Source organism: Chanodichthys erythropterus, chromosome 11 (genome assembly GCF_024489055.1).
Source record: "Chanodichthys erythropterus isolate Z2021 chromosome 11, ASM2448905v1, whole genome shotgun sequence".
Taxonomy (NCBI): Eukaryota; Metazoa; Chordata; class Actinopteri; order Cypriniformes; family Xenocyprididae; genus Chanodichthys; species Chanodichthys erythropterus.
In genome coordinates this window covers 48,086,994-48,105,388 of record NC_090231.1, presented here as the reverse complement: position 1 = coordinate 48,105,388, position 18,395 = coordinate 48,086,994, and the positions used below count along the sequence as shown (strand labels likewise).

Genomic DNA, 18,395 nt, shown 5'->3' with positions numbered 1-18,395 from the left:
TTTCTGGCTAAATGTTTGTGCCCAAGATTTAATTAGATTGTTTTAAAATTGTTTGGCAGCTGTAGTACCTTTTATGGTTATTAGAAGAGCAGAAATTAAAATCACAAAATTAAAAATTAAAATAAATATACATAGACTAAATTTTAATTGGTAAGATGAATCTATCTAATGGCCTACAGTACCCCATTACAATAGTACATTACATTTCCATTACAATTTACCCCATTACAATAGTACATTTACAGTTACTATAATAAAAATACACTTACTTGTTGGTTTAAAATTGTACATAAGGCACATTTAATGGCCAACATCAAATATTTTTGTATATAGCATAATGTATATTTTAGTCAGAATTATTTCCCTTCTACTGCATCCCGCCTGTTGAGACGGTAACATGGTAACATGATGGCTCACAGACAGCAGCGGCAATCTACCTGTCACTCAAGTGACCACGCCCTTAATTATGCAGAACTTTAAGGCTTATATAATTTAAACGGATGAGTTATAAAGAAAAAAATACATCCCCCTCAGCCTTGTCATGAAGGGCAAAATTAGCTGTATAGTCCAAAACCACAATTGACCCTTCGCTTAGCCACGCCCGAAAACCGCCACAGGCCAGTCGTGGTTTAGCAACCGTTACTAGGCGCGGGAGGTCTGTCAAGCTTTCGAGCAAGGGAACATGCCGAAGCGTTGTGCTTATGGATTGTGTTAACCTGATACCCGGTATCCTAAAAGTTTGGACAGGGTGGTTGAATTTTTTTCCCTTCCCGAAACCTAAAACCCAAGGGGAGGAATGCCGGTGTTCTGACAATTTGTGCTACCCTGTCAGATTTTGCTACCTCCCACTGAAACAGTGGGTAACGTTAGCTAAATCTGAAAAATGCTAACGTTACCCATCAGATTGTGCTTCCAGCGTGATGGTTTATATGGCTTTATTAACATATACACCTACCGCAACATTAAACCTACCCTTACAATAATGCAAATACAGTAATTTTGTGTTATTTATCATGACAACAATGATGTAAAATTGATGTATGCATATGCAGTAAGTCCGGGGAGGTTAGCTAGCTAGCTAACTCAGCACATCATTGCTTGGAAAGAATGACGGTTCTTTGTTCATAATTCATATATTTGGACGCGAAATAAAATGATTAAAGTCAAGACGGAGTTACGTTAGCCTGGCCTGCTAAAAATATAAGCGGGAGAATGTTATCATTACAAAGTGGCCAGGCTAACGTCTTGTGTTTTTTCCACAAGACTTATGGTTATTATTAGGTTATTTTCACAAATTTCACTTAACCTGCTGTGGATGAACAAAGCTTTTCCTCAATAAATTGTGTGTTTCCCATTTAAAATGTCAGGGTATGAGGTGGCTGCTGCTCGCGCTGGGAGCTTTATCAAATTATTTTCTAATCGGTTGTATATTATGTTGTGGATATATCCCTCGAATGCATACTGCAGTCCCTTTTGTCTTGCTCTCTCAGATATTTCACCTGTTCGCCAAAAATTACTAATTATCTCCTTGAAAATGTCTGTGACACCGGTGCATACATACAGTAAATGACTTGCCAGGCTTGAAAGCTTGACAGGCGTAGCAACAGTAACTAAGGAGGGCGGGGCTTAGCGAAGGGTCCATTTGTACCAGGCTGTAAACATGTTTTTTTCTTCTGCTGTAAAGTTGGTCTTTTTAACATGGGGCTCAATGCTCAATGACATTCTGCTGTCTTTTGGAGCCTGTCCCTAGGGCCAGTCGATGAATTGCAGTTCACTTCTAGGGCGAGATGGCATTTGACAGGCACTTTTCAAACTGCTGCAGTGCAGGCTGGAGCCCTGCACTTCAGCCAATAACAGACAGGTCTGACTCGTTTGTAAAACCAATAAAAAGTCTAGCTGGGGGGCGGGGCATTCAAACCGAGCTTTGACATTCAGTCACTGGCGCTCATGTTTTGAATCAGTATCGCTAACATTTCAATATTTTAGCAAACGCAAGTGAGCTATGCTCTTATTCTGAAATGAAATTCTAATTTTGGCAGCTCCTGAAATGGGTCATACCTGTCCGCTGGCTACGCCCCTGGGTAATGGGGTTTTGGTTTTGGAGTGTGTTTATTTATTTGTTTATTAGTTGTGGTTGTTCCTCATGAGATGATCAGAGGGAACTCTTTGTTAGGTTCAGCTCTTGGTGTTTTAGGGCTTTATAATGGTATGTGCTGGGGTGGCTTGTCTTTAGGTGTTTATCTGACTACTGCAATTGTACTCTGGAAATAAGTCAAGGTGGTCAGCATGGGACAGTTGTAATACTGTGTGATCTACATCTAAGTTTCTCTCAACACCCAATTAGCCAAAGAAAAACATGTTGCTTGTAGTACCAATTTACACCAATAGGCTCAAACGACTTTTTGAAATTCACACCCTGTATGAACCTTAACCTATAATCATAAAACAAATCTTATGTCATGACACGTCGTTTCAATAATCAGTATATTCATAGTGTCATTAAGTGACTTACACAAACTGTTCTGTGCTGATTACAGATTTCATCAAAGACCTTTTAAAAATGAAATGGGAATTCAAAATACAAGGGTTATATTCAAATCCGCAATACAGACTGCTGATTCCAGTCACAGGTGCTCTGAAGACACACCCACACAGCAAACAGAAGAGAGAGAATGAGTGAGAGAACAGGTTTTGTTCAGGTTTTATTCTCACACACCCTTCACAAGCCAGAAGAGCAGCAAAAGAAAATACAAAAGTCGTTCATCATGCAGTGTAAGTCTCAATCTCTGTTTATTTAAACTACACAAAATCTGTTCTTGGCTTATCATTATATTTTAAATTCTTGAAAAGTTAGAATGAAATATGGTGGCTGTATTAAGAAGTTAATTTTTTGATCAACAATAAGCAAATAAAAACAGTTACTGTATGATTCTGCTATTGTTCGTTAGTTACTTTCACTAGTGTACTTCAAATCTTATAAGCATGTTTTTTTAAACTGTACTTGCTGATAATATAATAATGAAATAAAAGGACACTTAAGTGTACACTTTCATGACTATGTTTCTTAACACACTTAAGTACACTTTTAAAATGTGCACTTAAAAAGTTTTACTTCAAAGTACATTTGAAATCATTATGTTTTAATAATCTTTTGTCATGCTTTAAAAAAGTACACTTATTTTGATGTGTTGGCTAACATACTAAAGCACATGTAAAGTACTTGGTAATAAGCGTTTTATTCGATTAGCCTATTCAATAGCTTATGGTAATATATTTTAAATACACTATATCACAACTTCAGCATTACAAATGTGAAATTATAAATATATTCAATAGAAATGACATTACATTTTTGTTTATTATAAATACTTATAAAGATATGAAGATGTACTTAAGTCCTACTTAATTATGTCATCAGTTGGAGTTTTTATATTTATTTGGACAGAAGTAAAAGAACAGTCAGGAACAGACAGTTGTTTGGATTTGAATGTTGTTGAAGTCGAACAAAACCTGGTTGTACAACATTCCTGGGATGACACTGTGACGTCTGCGTTCTGCTATTTGCACGTCCTTCACACGTCTGATAAGAAACTGTGACTGAGTTTGTGCTTATATAAGCTGTAAATCTGGTGTCTCACTTGTTGATGTTAATGACTGTGGCTGTTAAGTCAGAGCTGATCCATTGGTCTTGTAAACCTGTATATTGTTTAATAGTATTTTAGAGCTATCAAAGATGTATGCACCGCTTTCTTTCATTGGTTGAGCAATATGGGTTTTTCAGTGGCTGGTTCCTGAAACATTGCATTGTCCCTTCCAATATAGACTTTAACTCTCAAATGAATCTCCACTTTGTTTCATTGTTTCAGTCTTTATTCCAGCACAGCAATTGCAAAAAAATCCTCTCACCATCTGAAAGCTGAAGTAATTTTCTCAAGGACACAATAGCGACCAAGGGCTCCAGTAACTCTTTGGATAATGGGCCACCTTTACCTGAAACTAAACATGTGACCTTTGTGTTTAACACTCCACATGCTTAACGCCTACGCTAACACTCCCAGTTTAATGCCAGGCCTTTCCTTTGATACCATCACAATTGCCTGGGGAGCTGTTTTTATTCACTTTATTCAATATTCAGTATCATTATTTATGTCTTTGTTTTTGTGAAGGTTATAAGGATTTACTGCTATTTTTTTATCTGTCAGTATTTGTCTTGCATTTTGTTTGCTTTCATCAGTGATGGGTGTTCCCAAAAGTCTTTTAAATAGCAGGAGGGACCTGAAAGACTTGGGTTCAATAGCTGTTTCCATCCACATATTTTTATGCTTAAAAAAAAAAAAAATCTTAAAATGTGCATAAAAACATATATGCACTTAATTGAGACAGATCATTTTTGATTTGATAAGAAAACATGCACATGAACTATGATGGAAACACACTCATGGAATAAAATCCTCGATGTGAAAAATACCTTGCAAATGAAAAGTAGACTAAATTCATTTTGTTTGCCTGCAAGTTTCAAAATCCATAGTTATGCCTGAATTTGCTAATAGTATGTATTTTAGTAGTGATAGGAAAGTATATACATCAGAGTAGCTACATGTTTACATACATCTAATTAAATAATCCATTAGTAATCAGGTTAATGGCTCCATTGGTCTGAAAAGCATTAATAAAAACACTGATCTGATCAAAATCAGATTAAAAAAGAAAAACCTTGGATACATGTTCAGTACTGTAATGTGCATGTTTTCATTTTAGACATATCAAAAATAACAATTATACTCCCAATGACATTATTGCGGTGGCCTTCTCCGGTTCTGATTGCAGTTTTGTTCAGAATACATATAATGCACATGTAAACGAAAATGAAATGGACTACAATGTTTAGGGTTCACATAAACAGAACCTTCAGAATATGAAATTGTATTATGATTCATTCCAGTAGATGAAAATTAGAGCATGTAAACATGCCTACTGAATTAAGACAGTATTACATCTTCCACTTCTTAGTGCCACCCATCTAATTCCATCTCTTTCACCCTAACCTTTGCAGGCCCGCAATCTCCGGCACGAATCCTGTCAGAGGAGCAATTCTCCTGCTCCATCTGTCTGGAGGTCTTCGTCGAGCCTGTCTCAACTCCGTGTGGCCACACTTTCTGCAAGGCATGTCTGCAGGGCTTCTGGAATCACAGCAAGAAGTTTCTGTGCCCCATGTGCAAGAAAGCTTTCTCCAGAAAACCAGAGCTCAGCGTCAACTGCGTACTAGCTGAGATAGCCGAGCAGTTCCAGGGTCTGTCCACACTGTCCTCCAACGGAAGTGACAAGGGCAACATTGAGTTTGCACATTCCCCAAGCACACAGAAAGAAGACGACTGGGGAGACTTTGCTAAAGCAGGAGATGTGCCCTGTGATGCCTGCATCGGCAGGAAGGTGAAGGCCAAGAAGTCATGCCTGAACTGCCCTGGTTCGTTTTGTGAAGCTCACCTGCGGCACCATAAGAAGGGAAAGGCGATGACCTCACATAAGCTGGTAGAGCCCATACACAACCTGGAGGAAAAGATGTGCAAGGTACATAAACGTCTCCTGGATGCCTACTGCCGAAACGAACATGTATGCGTGTGTAAGGAGTGCGCAGAGTCCTCGCACAAAGCACACGATGTTGTTTCCACCGAACGAGAGTGGAAGAAAAAAACGGTGAGTTTTAACACTTGTGTTATGTTTTTTAAAAAAATGGGTGTATTTTTATAATATTGATCATAACTGGATTCAGTACAATTCACCAAAATTCAGACTATGAAAGAATCAAGTAAAAACAGTAAACTCTTACAGTTGTTTTATTATTATTATTATTATTATACAATCACTAGGACCCATTTCTCAACACTTAGGTCACTGTTTCAAAACTCTTCACACAGTGAGCACAACAGCAGTCTCCGTGGGCTAAACTGTGGATATGACTACATCTTTCAAATTACATAAATACTTTTCTCACTTAGGCACACTCTTTTAAAAATTGATGCTATTTTAAAGGTTCTTAATTTTGTTTTGTAGGCTTCCTACAACAGGTTTACATGCATCAAAGGTCAAAAAACGCTTTCATTTTCTCATAATATACATGGCACATAACCACATTTTTCATTCATTCTCAAACGACTTGTCCGATGTTTCAGTCCCTCTAAACCCCTCCTTTCTGCAGCCTGCTCTGCTCTGATTGGCCAGGTGGCACATTCTGTTGTGATTGGTCTGCCATTACCATAACAAAACTCCCATTACCATAACCGGTCCGGAGGCTTCCGGAGCTCAGCGATTGTACACACTGTAGAGACAGTAAAGATGGCGTCGATTTTACCACATCACTCCGACTGCGAGTTTGATGATTGAAATATTGGAAGAACTAGTTATTCAACCCGAACCTCCATTGCTCCATCCTTTATCATTCCTCGGAGTTGTAAGAATGACAATCTGCATTAATGGACACAATTTTTGGTAATAGTGAGCCACAGATGATTTGCACAAGTATTTCAGTAATGACTATACACTATATAGAATATACATTTTTAGTGGTTGTGAAGTAATTAATTATTTACTTATTTATATACTAATTACTTATTTATTTTATTTATATGTATATACTTATTTATTCAAAATAAGTACCTACTCAAGAGAGTGCATGCGACATTTTTGAGTTTTGTAAATGCCGTGCTTAAAGATGCCGCTGTTGACTTCAGAGTTCCTACTTCTGGTGCGAATGCAACCAGGAAAATTAATATAGAATAAAATTGAAATAAAATAAACATGACCTTGTTTTAATAGTGCTTTATAATTAATATATTTTTTAAAAAAAAAAAAAAAAAAAAAAAAAACTTCAAGCAATGTGTAAGTAAAATGGCTAAACACATAAAATAAACTTATACAGCCATGTTATCTTTGCAAGCACAGACTGTTATGTAGTTTATTCAGACTTTCTTTTTATATTTAATATATTTTAGCATTAAACAAATAATAGCTATTATTCGCAGTGATTAAAGATTTTTAAACGGAAAGATTGAAAAATGCTTGCACAACCACCAAACAGGCAGTGATATGCACTAAGTATGTAAATATATGGTGTCCGAGAAAGCTCAACTGAAGAAAACAAATGCAAATAGAAAAAACACCAGCAAATTAAGAAAACATCTTCATCAGTTTGACAACACATGTGCTGCAAATAATCACAATGCAACCAAATGTAGAAACGCCCTGCAAAAGTTCACAACACAACCAGAAATGCACTGCAAATAGCACAAAGCTCAAAGCGCTGCAAATTAAAGGGATAGTTCTCCCAAAAATGAAAATTTGATGTTTATCTGCTTACACCCAGGGCATCCAAGTTGTAGGTGACTTTGTTTCTTCAGTAGAACACAAATTATGATTTTTAACTCCAACTGTTGCAGTCTGTTAGTCGTATAATGCATGGCTATGGGAACTCCATATATAAGAGTAAAAAAAACATGCACAGACAAATCCAAATTAAACCCTGCGGCTCGTGACGACACCTTGATGTTCTAAGATATGAAATGATCAGTTTGTGTGAGAAACCGAACAGTATTTATTTATTTATTTATTTATTTTACCTCTAATACACCACTATGCCCAACTTTTTTGTTCATCCAGTTGGTAAGGACTGAAAACACGCTCTGATGACGGAAGTGATCTCTTGCATGTATATGGCTATGAGTGCGATCACTTCCGTGCATTCAGACCTCACACACCGGATGTGCAAGGCAGTTGGATATAGTGGTGTATTAGAGGTAAAATATTATATAAATACTGTTCGGTTTTTCGCACAAACCGATCGTTTCGTGTCTTAGGACATCAATGTGTCGTCACGAGCCGCAGGATTTAATTTGGACTTGTCTGTCGTGTTTATTTGACTCTTATAGATGGTGTTACCATTTACACCCATTATTTGGCTGACATACCGCGATGGTTGGAGTTAAAAATCATCATCTGTGTTCTACTTAAGAAACAAAGTCACCTACATCTTGGATGCCCTGGGGGTAAGCAGATAAACATCAAATTTTCGTTTTTGGGTGAACTATCCCTTTAAGGAAACACATTTTTTTTAAGGAAAAAAACTCCAGCAAATTAAGTAAACATCAACATCAGTTTGACAACACAAAATTTCACATCACAATCAAATACAGAAATGCGCTTCAAAAGTTCACAACGCAGCCAAAATACAGAAACGCACTGCAAATTCTCATAACGCACATACAACGAGGATGATAAATTAAACAAAAAACTCACTATTCAGGTCATCGACTACTGACGAGTACACAATTAACAATAAGTATGTCTCAGCCAGGTTCATTACTTGTTGGGGGTCCACTTGAAACATTTCCTTTGTCATCTGTGCTTGCAGCGTGTTTCTGTATTTGGTTGCATTGTGAACTTTTACAACGCGTTTCTGTATTTTGTTGCGTTGTTATTGCAGCACATGTGCTGTCAAACTGATGAAGATGTTTTCTTAATTTGCTGACATTTTTTTTTTTTTTTTTACTATTTGCATGTGTTTTCTTCACTTGCAGAGCATTGAGCTCTCTCGGCCACCATATAAAAAGCTATTTGACAAAAGAAGAAGAAAGTAGTATGGCACGCTTTTTCTTAGCATCCGTTTCCATGGTGACTTGTCAATTCGTCGTTCTGTTGAGTATGTCTTGTGTGTTAACTATGAACATACTCTGAGCTGGCTGAACTTACTCCCGGCATGTTTCTTGAATACCTTGAGTAAGCAAAGTTTGGATTAAAAGTGAGAGTTCAGGGTATGTTTGACATTAAGTTAGCCTTGCTTTCTGGAAATTGCAATTAGTTGTATTTGGAATAATAATTATTTAATTTCATTGTAAATATTCTGCTAAGATTTTATATTTCAATATAAGTTTGTCATCATTCTGATTTGCATGTGGTTTCATCAGTTATGAACTTGGTGTGTAAACATTTGAAAAATGGTGAAGTATAAATGATAAAAGTGTTCATGGGTTTTGGAAAATGTAGTCACTGAATGCATTTTGTGTGAAAAAAATTAAAAATGAATCACAGTTTGTTCTACATAGACCTCGCTATAGTTCACTGTATCTGTGAAGAGTTTTGACAAAGTGACTTTATTTTTGACCAATGCATGTTAGCAATAAAAAAAAAAATAATAATAATCTGTAAAATCAGTTGGATTAAATAATAGACAAATATATTATACTTAATGAGAAAAGATTAACTCAAGGCATTAACTGTGAATGTCAAATTGACCTGCAAACATTATAATCATAATAGATTATGTATGCACATTGCATAACAGTGCATGCTCATGACCCGACAGTAAATGAGGAAAAGTCAAGGAGAACATCATTGGTTGTTATTGAGTATTTCAGACATCTGAACAATCTAAAATTGACCCACAGTGTAATAACTGAGCTTGGGAATTCAGGAAATGTGACTGGATCTTTTTGTTTGGTTTACAGACTCAACTGGGAAAGAAAAGGTCAGAATTAAAACATCTGATCAAGGAGCGAGAAAAGAAACTCGAGGAGATCAAGCAGTCTATCAAAGTCCTGAAAGTGAGTCTATTTATATTTTGTGATGTGTCTTTTCTTGAAAGGCTGAGTGATCTTTAATCATTTTTCTTTTATTTTTCAGTTGTATAAGGAAGGACACACCCATATATTTTAAATTCTGCCATTTTGAATTTAGCTAAAAAGACTTAAAACCATTCCACCATTACCGTAATTACAAGTAATTAAATGCTTTTGACCTATCCATTAATCTGTAACACATCCTGAAATTATAACTGATGATTAATTACCAACTGAAATTGCTGCTTGCAGTTTTCTTTATTATACATTTAAAAAAGTATATAACCGTTTGGTATCAATCAATAATCATTAATAATAATTATTTGCCATCAATGTCTACATAACTAACTTAATCTCTGGCTCTCTGCCTTGATCTCAGTCCATTGTAAGGGTTCAGACTGTGGCAAGTTCATGAGTTCAGCAGGATTCTTGTAGTCATGCAAAGCCTGGAAATAGAGCATTTGTATTTTCACTTTTGTAAAAGTTCTGATTTCCAGGCCTGGGAAAGTCTGGAAAATAAATAAAATCTTAAAATAATAATAATAATTTAAAAAAAACAAATCATTATCCAGTAAACAAAACAACTGGAAAGTCCCTGTACAGACACAGGCTGGCAAGTGCTTCTACCTTAGCTTGTTTTGTTGAGAATATCTGCTTACCATTGGCTTAATCTGACAAAACCAGTAAGAGCACTGCAAATATTTGCCCATGTTGTCACACCCCTCTTTAACTGAAGAAACTTTCCAGGAAATGCTGAACAACACAAGCACTTCAGGATAAAATTAAACATATCTCGCTGTCATGGCTCCTCTCTGGTCTCTGTCCTGGAACTGTATATACACTATACAGTATATTAGTGTACCAGTGTTTTGCTTGTTCAATAACTGTAAATAGAGCACAGGGCCATCATGAGTCACATTTAAAAATACAAATGGGTCCAATTACATAGTGGGTGGAGAGGGAGAAAGAGACAATACAAATATCTGCAGGCAGAAATAACTCATAGACTTATTAGAACCTTAATGATTACAGTAATTACTTTAGTCAGAGATAAAGATGTTTGAGCAGATATTAGGCGATGGCATTATATAGCAGGTATTAGGTGATAGGTATATTATATGATGGCAAATAAGCTAAACTGGTGGTGAAACACACAGTTCTTCAGTATAAGTTTAAGCGGTTCAACCAGTCTGTCCTGTTAAAACACTTACAATGACATTCTGCGTGCTGCTGTTAACATGAGATCTGATGAATTATACTGCATGTGTTAGTGTCATTGCTCTTCTCTGGTCTCTGTCCTGGAACTGTTCTGTGCATTTCCACAACAGAAAAATTGAAAAATCTCCCCGTACAGTACTGGTCTCAAAATCACAGTAACCATCCTGTGTGTGTGTGTGTGTGTGTGTGTGTGTGTGTGTGTGTGTGTGTGTGTGTGTGTGTGTGTGTGTGTGTGTGTGTGTGTGTGTGAATGGAAGATCCTACAAATATCACTTGCAGCATGATAGTTAGGGTTGAGTTTTGGACAGAGAAAATTAAAGATTGCAAGAAAGTTTAAATCCCTGACGAATGGCCTATTCTCACTATGATCAAAACAAATTTCTATCAGGCCGAATGAAAAATAAATTCATTCCATACAAAAGGCGGCACAAAACGCACCTTTCAGCTTCTCTGGCATCCTAATGCATATTCAAGACTGCCATTTCAGCAAAAACCAGGATCAATTAAATGCTGGATTTTCAAAAGTAAGTGAAGTTTGCGGCTCCATTGTTGCAGTAAACTTGCATAACATTCTTGAATGAATATTTTATTAGATGCACGCCGGTCTGTTATTGTAGGGACTTCATTATTTTCACGCCCCTAAACATGACTTGGAACCAAACGAACTGTGATTGGTTGTTTTACATGTCAGTCAAACGTCCTCTTGGGCAATCCTTGCCCAATGAAAGCTGCGATAGAGTCTAGACCTTCTGCCATCCGTCTGAAGGTCTGGCTACGCGAGACTAGTCTTCTTGTGACTGATGGTAAGACCAAATACTTTGTATGTATTTGAGAAGTTGCTGACTCACCTCTGCAGTCTGTCATATGTGTGAGACATCAATGCAGCATCATCAGCAAAGAGGATCTCCTGTATTAGGATGTGGTGCACTTTGGTCTTGGAAAAAAATGTTTGTGATGCATAATTTATGGTAGATGTCATTGTCCATTGTTGTTCATCCTGTTGACCCTAAAATAGTCAAGGCAGTCTGGTCAAGAGTTGCAATTAGATCCCCTGACATTGAAGTCACTGATTCAGATTTTGGTATTTTGCATATGTCTGCATTGGGCTCCTCATAAACCTTGTCTTTTCTTTCCTGGGCTGAGCACAGTGTTGGGGTGTAGATGCTTAGAATATTCCCCTTTTCAGGGGATGTTGAGAGTCAAAGTGAGAGGAGACGTTCAGAACCACCATTGGAAGGCATGACCAAACTTTTCCTAACTGCAAAGCAGACACTGTACAGCCATTGTTCCTCATGTGGTCTTCCATGCCACAATAACATGTAGATTTTCTCCCACAACATGGCATCTTCGGCCACTCAGGTCTCTTGCAGTGCTACTATATCAATGTCCAGCTTGCTTAGCTCAAGATCAATGATGGCTGTTTTCCTGCTGTGGGTTGTCTGTGTGGACAGGACACATTGACCTGACATTCCTTGTAGCCAGTCTCATAGTTTTCTTATTTTTATTTGTTTTGCCTGGTGTGTTTAACTATCTGCTTTTTGATACAAAATCAAGCTTTGAACACCCATTGAATGGATCAGCTCTCTACGAACGGGGGATGCCTGGAATAGGGTGGGCGGTAGCTGATCAGTGAGATGCAATGACCTCTCCCACTACTGGTTTTTCTGCTTTTCAGCAGCACCGAAGTAAAGGATTAGTTCACTTTCTAATAAAATCTCCTGATAATTTACTAACCCCCATGTCATCCAAGATGTTCATGTCTTTTTTTCTTCAGTCAAAAAGAAATTAAGGTTTTTGATGAAAACATTCCAGGATTATTCTCCTTATAGTGGACTTCAATGGCCTCTAAATGGTTGAAGGTCAAAATTAGTTTCAGTGCAGCTTCAAAGGGCTTTAAACGATACCAGAAGAGGAATAAAGGTGTTATCTAGCGAAACTGACTTTTTCGAAAATGACAGATCGTTTTGCTAGATGAGACCCTTATTCCTCGTCTGGTATCTTTTAAAGCCCTTTGAAGCTGCACTGAAACTGTCATTTTGACCTTCAACCGTTTGGAGGCCATTGAAGTCCACTATAAGGAGAATAATCCTAGAATGTTTTCACCAAAAACCTTAATTTCTTTTTGACTGAAGAAAGAACGACATGGACATCTTGGATGACATGAGGGTGAGTAAATTATCAGGAAAATTTTATTTGAAAGTGAACTAATCCTTAACCTCTCCAGACCTGGGCAATGCTTTATGGAGGTCTTGAGCTGCCCAGATATCAAGATCCCCCCTCTCAGCCCCACTGATGTGATCCAAAGGAATGCAGTGCACTACATTTGGCATCAGTTTGGCTGTAGGAGCAGCTAGTATGTTGATGGCACCATACTGCCTTTCCGGGCTCCACTTCTGTTTTTCTTTCTGGGATTACTCCCATAGATGGAAAGCCCACACAGGGTTTTGAACTTCATCTGTCCAGCTATTTAACCCATAGATGGGGCTTGGCTGGTGAGGGGCCTGGGCGTATCCACACGTCGGTGGGCCTGCACCCTTCACCACATCTGAGATCCACTGTTGTTCAGCCTCGAGCAGCAGGGTGTCCAGTTTCCATGTAGAAGCACAACAGCAAACTTAGTGATGGAGACTCTTTGTACTGCCACGGGGAGACTTACATACTCTGGTCCTTTTTTCACTCAGGCTAGGCAGCAGCAGAATTTATGGTGTTATTTGCTGGAAATCTTTTCCATTTGCTGTAGCTCTCAAATCTCATTCTCAGTCCAACATACTTTAATATGACCACAGCATCACTGAAGTGAAAGCTCACATAAAAAGTCTTCACCAGGAATATTTGATTGTGAATGAGAGTGTGATTTGAGAAAGGCAGTATGGTTGATATAAGAGCGGTAGTGTGTTAAAGATTGATAAATGATTGGTAAATTATTTGAGAAAAGCAGCTTGTTAAAGACTCTGTAGTCAGTCACAGGCAATCAGTATTAATTGCTGTATCATAACACAAAGCATGGCATCCTGTCTGCATTCAGGAGAACAGTCAGAAGGAGATTGAGGAGAGCTGGGCGGTTTACGCAGAGCTGCAGCGGCTGCTGGAGCAGTCACAGGCTGAGCTGTTGGAGCTCATCACGATGCGGCAGAAACATGTGGAGCAGCAAGCCAAAGATCTCACCAGCGGCCTGGAGCATGAGCTCAACACACTAAGGAAGAGGAGCAGCGAGCTGGACGCACTGGCTCAAACACAGGACAAGGTGGTCTTTCTACAGGTTAGTATACCATGCAAAAGTTTTTTTTCTTCAATTTTTGTTTTTCTTTAAAGGAAATTAATACTTTTATTCAGCATGCATGATGCATTGATATAAAGTTAAAGTAAATGCATTTAAAATGTTAAAAAAAAAAAAAAGTATAAAATTTTCTACAAAAACATGAAGCTGTCTTTCAACATTGTTAATAGTAAGAAATGTTTCTGAGCAATAAATAAGCATATTAGAATGATTTCTGAAGGTCCATGTGCCCCTGAAGTCTGGAGTAATAATGCTAAAAAATTCAGCTTTGATCAAATAAATAAATTACATTTTTAAAATGTATTCAATCAGAAAATGAAAAAAAAAAAAAAATTATTTCACATTGTTAGTTTTTACTGTATTTTTGATCAAATAAATGCAGAGTGAACATAAGAGACTTCTTTCAAAAACGTTACAAATCTTCCTGACCTCAATTTTTTGAATGTTAGTGTTATACAGGGTTGCTGCACATGCAATGTTGTGAATTTTAACCAGCTGATAGACAAGTATTCTAAAAATGCATTCTAAAAATCTAAATAATGAGTAATTTGCCTACATACTGTAGTAGGCTACCTACTTTAGATGTGTTGCAGGATAAATTGCTTGGCTTGATTGCTTTCATTAGTCGTTGCCAACCATCTCTGAAACTGATCATCTTCAAGCCATTGAGAGTTAAATTTGCACTCTCATTTTGCTCTAATTTGAGTTGAATTAAAACTTTTTAATACCCTGTGGAAACCCTATTATATATATTATAAAAGCCATGAGAATAAGGTCAATACAAAGTCCTTAGCATGGCACCAACGAGTGTGTGCATTTGAGCTGTATTATCTAATAATTTCAACTAATATTTCATCCCTCATAGTTCCTCTCATCACTTCCTCCTCCACCGGAGCCGTCTGATTGGTCATCGGTGTCTGTGAACACAGATCAGTACCTCAGCACCATCAGGAAGTCAGTCTGCTCTCTGGTTGACAAATTCCAACAAGAGGTCAAACGGCTTTATGGAAAAGGTGAAAAACCATGTCCAGCTCTTCCCTGCACTGTAAAATACACACTCATCAACTGCTAATTTACATGATCTTTGTAGCCCTCATGAAGTGTTTATTTCCCTTGCAGAGCTCAGGAAGCTGCAAAACTATGCAAGTAAGTGTTATTTATATAAGCATTAGATTTGAAATTTGAACAACAGTACAACAACCATACAGCCATCTGAACAATGCATACACAGCATTGTACGGATCATTTTATTGCTTCAATCTTTTTCAGCAGAGTGAATATTTTATCATGATGATGATATAAGAGACAAAAAAACTATTATCAATGTTTATACTGCAACTAGAGGGCCTCAGTTATCCTCCAGGGGGGGCGCGAGATAACCTAAAAACTATTTTAAATGTATTAACATAATTCATTCGTTTTATTAATAATACATTAAATAAAAAAAATTAACAAAGCACCACCTTTCTTGTAGCCTACGTATTCTGTGATTGTTTCAGGGCAGCCCAAACCATTTCTCATTGTGCTGTATGAAGTACAGACTGAACGGTAGCTCAAAACTCCCAACTGCTTCATGAATATAGGATATGCAAACTACATCTCTCAGTTGGGTAAAGGTTGAGAACCACTGCTCTAGAGGGCAGATTTGAGCTCGCTTGTGATGACGAACAGATTTAATTTAGGCTTTTACTCGCATGTAAACATTGTAAACGAACATAAGCAGAAAATCAACCAAACCTGCTACACGTGCAAGAACAAACATCTTCCAGAAGCTCAAACGTGCTGCGTAACCGTGCAGAACGTTTATTTGCTTATTTTATTTTTTCTGGGCAAAAACTCATTGTTATACAACTAAACTCATCATTAAAGAACTTTGAAGAACACAATTAAAAGGACACAAAATCCTATTTGAAAACATGAAAATAATGTAATTTATTACTCACCCTCATGCCGTTCCACACCCGTAAGAGCTTTGTTAATCTTCGGAATGCAAATGAAGATATTTTTGTTGAAATCCGATGGCTCAGTGAGGCCTGCATAGCCAGCAATGACATTTCCTCTCTCAAGATCCATTAATGTACTAAAAACATATTTAAATCAGCTATTATAAAGCGATGAGAATATTTTTGGTGTGCCAAAAAAACAAAATAACAACTTATATAGTGATGGCCAATTTCAAAACACTGCTTCATGAAGCTTCGGAGCGTTATGAATCGGCATGTCGAATCATTATTCGGATCGCGTGTCAAACCGCCAAACTGCTGAAATCACGTGACTTTGGTGCTCCGAACCGCAGATTCGACACTCTGATTCATAATGCTCCAAAGCTTTCCTGAAGCAGATTTTTGAAATCGGCCATCACTATATAAGTCGTTATTTTGTTTTTTTGGCACACTAAAAATATTCTCATCGCTTTATAATATTAATATTGAACTGAGCCATCGGATTTCAACTAAAATATCTTACTTTGCATTCCGAAGATTAACAAAGGTCTTACGGGTGTGGAACGGCATGAGGGTGAGTAATAAATTATATTATTTTCATTTTAGGTTGAACTAACCCTTTAAGAGTGTTTAGTTTTCTGTGTTAATTGTTTTGAGAGCAACCATATTCATTTGGAGAAATGTGTCAAATCGATTGAGAAGAACGGTAATGCAATGACTCACTCATTTAAACACTTTTGTGTGTTTATTTTTGTGTTCAACATGATTTTGGTTTTCTTTGTAGGTGAGGTGATCTTGGATTCGGCCACAGCTCAGCGTGATCTCTGTATTTCCGAGGACGGCCGGCAGGTGCACTATGAAGAGCAGCGCAAGAGCTCCACACATTCTGACACTCCACGCCGCTTTAGCCCAGCACTGTTTGTCCTGGCACGTGAGGGTATTTCCTCTGGAAGACACTACTGGGAGGTGGACGTAGGACATAAGACAGCCTGGACCATAGGAGTGGCCCGGGGGTCTGCACGACGCAAAGGAGAGATCCGTCTCAGTCCAGAAGGCGGCTTCTGGTGTTTATGGCTGAAAAGCGGAGAAGTGAAAGCCCTTACTGGGTACAGAGTTCCTCTCCATCTCGCCACACTGCCTCAGAAGCTGGGCATCTTTCTGGACTATGAAGCTGGACAGGTGTCCTTCTATGACGTGAAGATGCGCTCTCATCTCTACACGTTTAGCGATGCTTTCACTGAGAGTGTCTACCCCATCTTCAGCCCTTGCATCAACCAGGACGGAAAGAACCCCGGAGCATTGGCCATCACCGCCATCAAACACAGCTGAGACAGCATACTTTGAGCTTTTCTCATGGATTTTAGGGTAGGACAGAATATGTTGCTGAGGATTGTTGCAAGAACGAAGACTTTCCTGGACAAATAAATCATTTTTTCATAAGAGTTCACTCTGTAAATTTATGCAGATGAGTGATCTTAAAACATGCATCTAGTGTAAAAAGACTCTAAGTTACTTTTAAAGATGCAGATACAAAATACATAAACACTACCATTCAAAAGTTTCAGGTCAGTAAAACAGAAATTAAGTCTTATTCCTGAAGGACACATTCAATTAAGTCAAAAGATGAATTAAATACATATGTTACAAAAGGTAATGGTAATATTATTTCACAATATTACAGTTTTAATGTATTTTTTCATCAAATAAATGCAGCTTGATGAGCATTAGATACTTGAAAATACAAAATAATAATAATAATAATAAAAAAATCTTAACCCCAAACTTTTGAACGGTAGTGTTCTTTGGTTCATTTTTGGTTCCATGTTAAATGTGAACACTATAAATGTGACCATTACACTTGTGAACAGTTATTAATTATAATAACTTGCTAAAATCCACATTATATCCCAATTGTTTATATATATATATATCGAGATTTATTTTACTCAAAAAAAAAAAAAAAAAAAAAAAAAAAAAGAGCTCAATGTGTATATCGATGGATGATACAAAAAAAATTGTAAGCTAAATGGAGAATATATCAACAGTATAGATCAGATCACTTTTATATTTCCTGTGTTAATTTTTATAACAAGGGTGTCATAATGTTTGGATACAGGTTTTCTATGAAATTTCCAGAACTTTTGAATAAAATTAACAAATTTTGTGACTTGAATAAATACATAATAGTTATTCATCATTGCTAAACAAGACGAAACACAACTACGGCCAGTGAATAGTTAACTTTCCTGAGTCTAGAAGAGATCCTATGTACTGTAGGTGTAAAAGTGAAACTGGGCTAAGGGGGAGGGGTAAGGGGGGATATTTCAGGGTAACGGTGGACGTCAGCTG

At 37.3% G+C, this 18,395-nt stretch overlaps 1 protein-coding gene across 1 annotated transcript; it reads left to right on the top strand.

Annotated features, from left to right (window-relative positions):
• Nucleotides 1–2,543: 2,543 nt before the first annotated feature.
• LOC137030822 (E3 ubiquitin-protein ligase TRIM39-like) lies at nucleotides 2,544–18,243 on the top strand. The gene is made up of 7 exons (XM_067401265.1): nucleotides 2,544–2,772; nucleotides 5,054–5,694; nucleotides 9,498–9,593; nucleotides 13,852–14,085; nucleotides 14,969–15,116; nucleotides 15,223–15,249; nucleotides 16,831–18,243. The coding sequence occupies exons 1-7, from the start codon at nucleotides 2,673–2,675 to the stop codon at nucleotides 17,373–17,375; spliced, it is 1,791 nt and encodes a 596-aa protein (XP_067257366.1). The 5' UTR covers nucleotides 2,544–2,672; the 3' UTR covers nucleotides 17,376–18,243.
• Nucleotides 18,244–18,395: the final 152 nt, after the last annotated feature.

Coding starts and splice junctions, on each gene's coding strand:
- LOC137030822 (XM_067401265.1), top strand. CDS start 2,673: ATGAGTGAGAGAACAGGTTTTGTTCAGGTTTTATTCTCACACACCCTT. Junction 9,594..13,851: donor AGTCTATCAAAGTCCTGAAA/GTGAGTCTATTT, acceptor GTCTGCATTCAG/GAGAACAGTCAGAAGGAGAT. Junction 15,250..16,830: donor GAAGCTGCAAAACTATGCAA/GTAAGTGTTATT, acceptor TTTTCTTTGTAG/GTGAGGTGATCTTGGATTCG.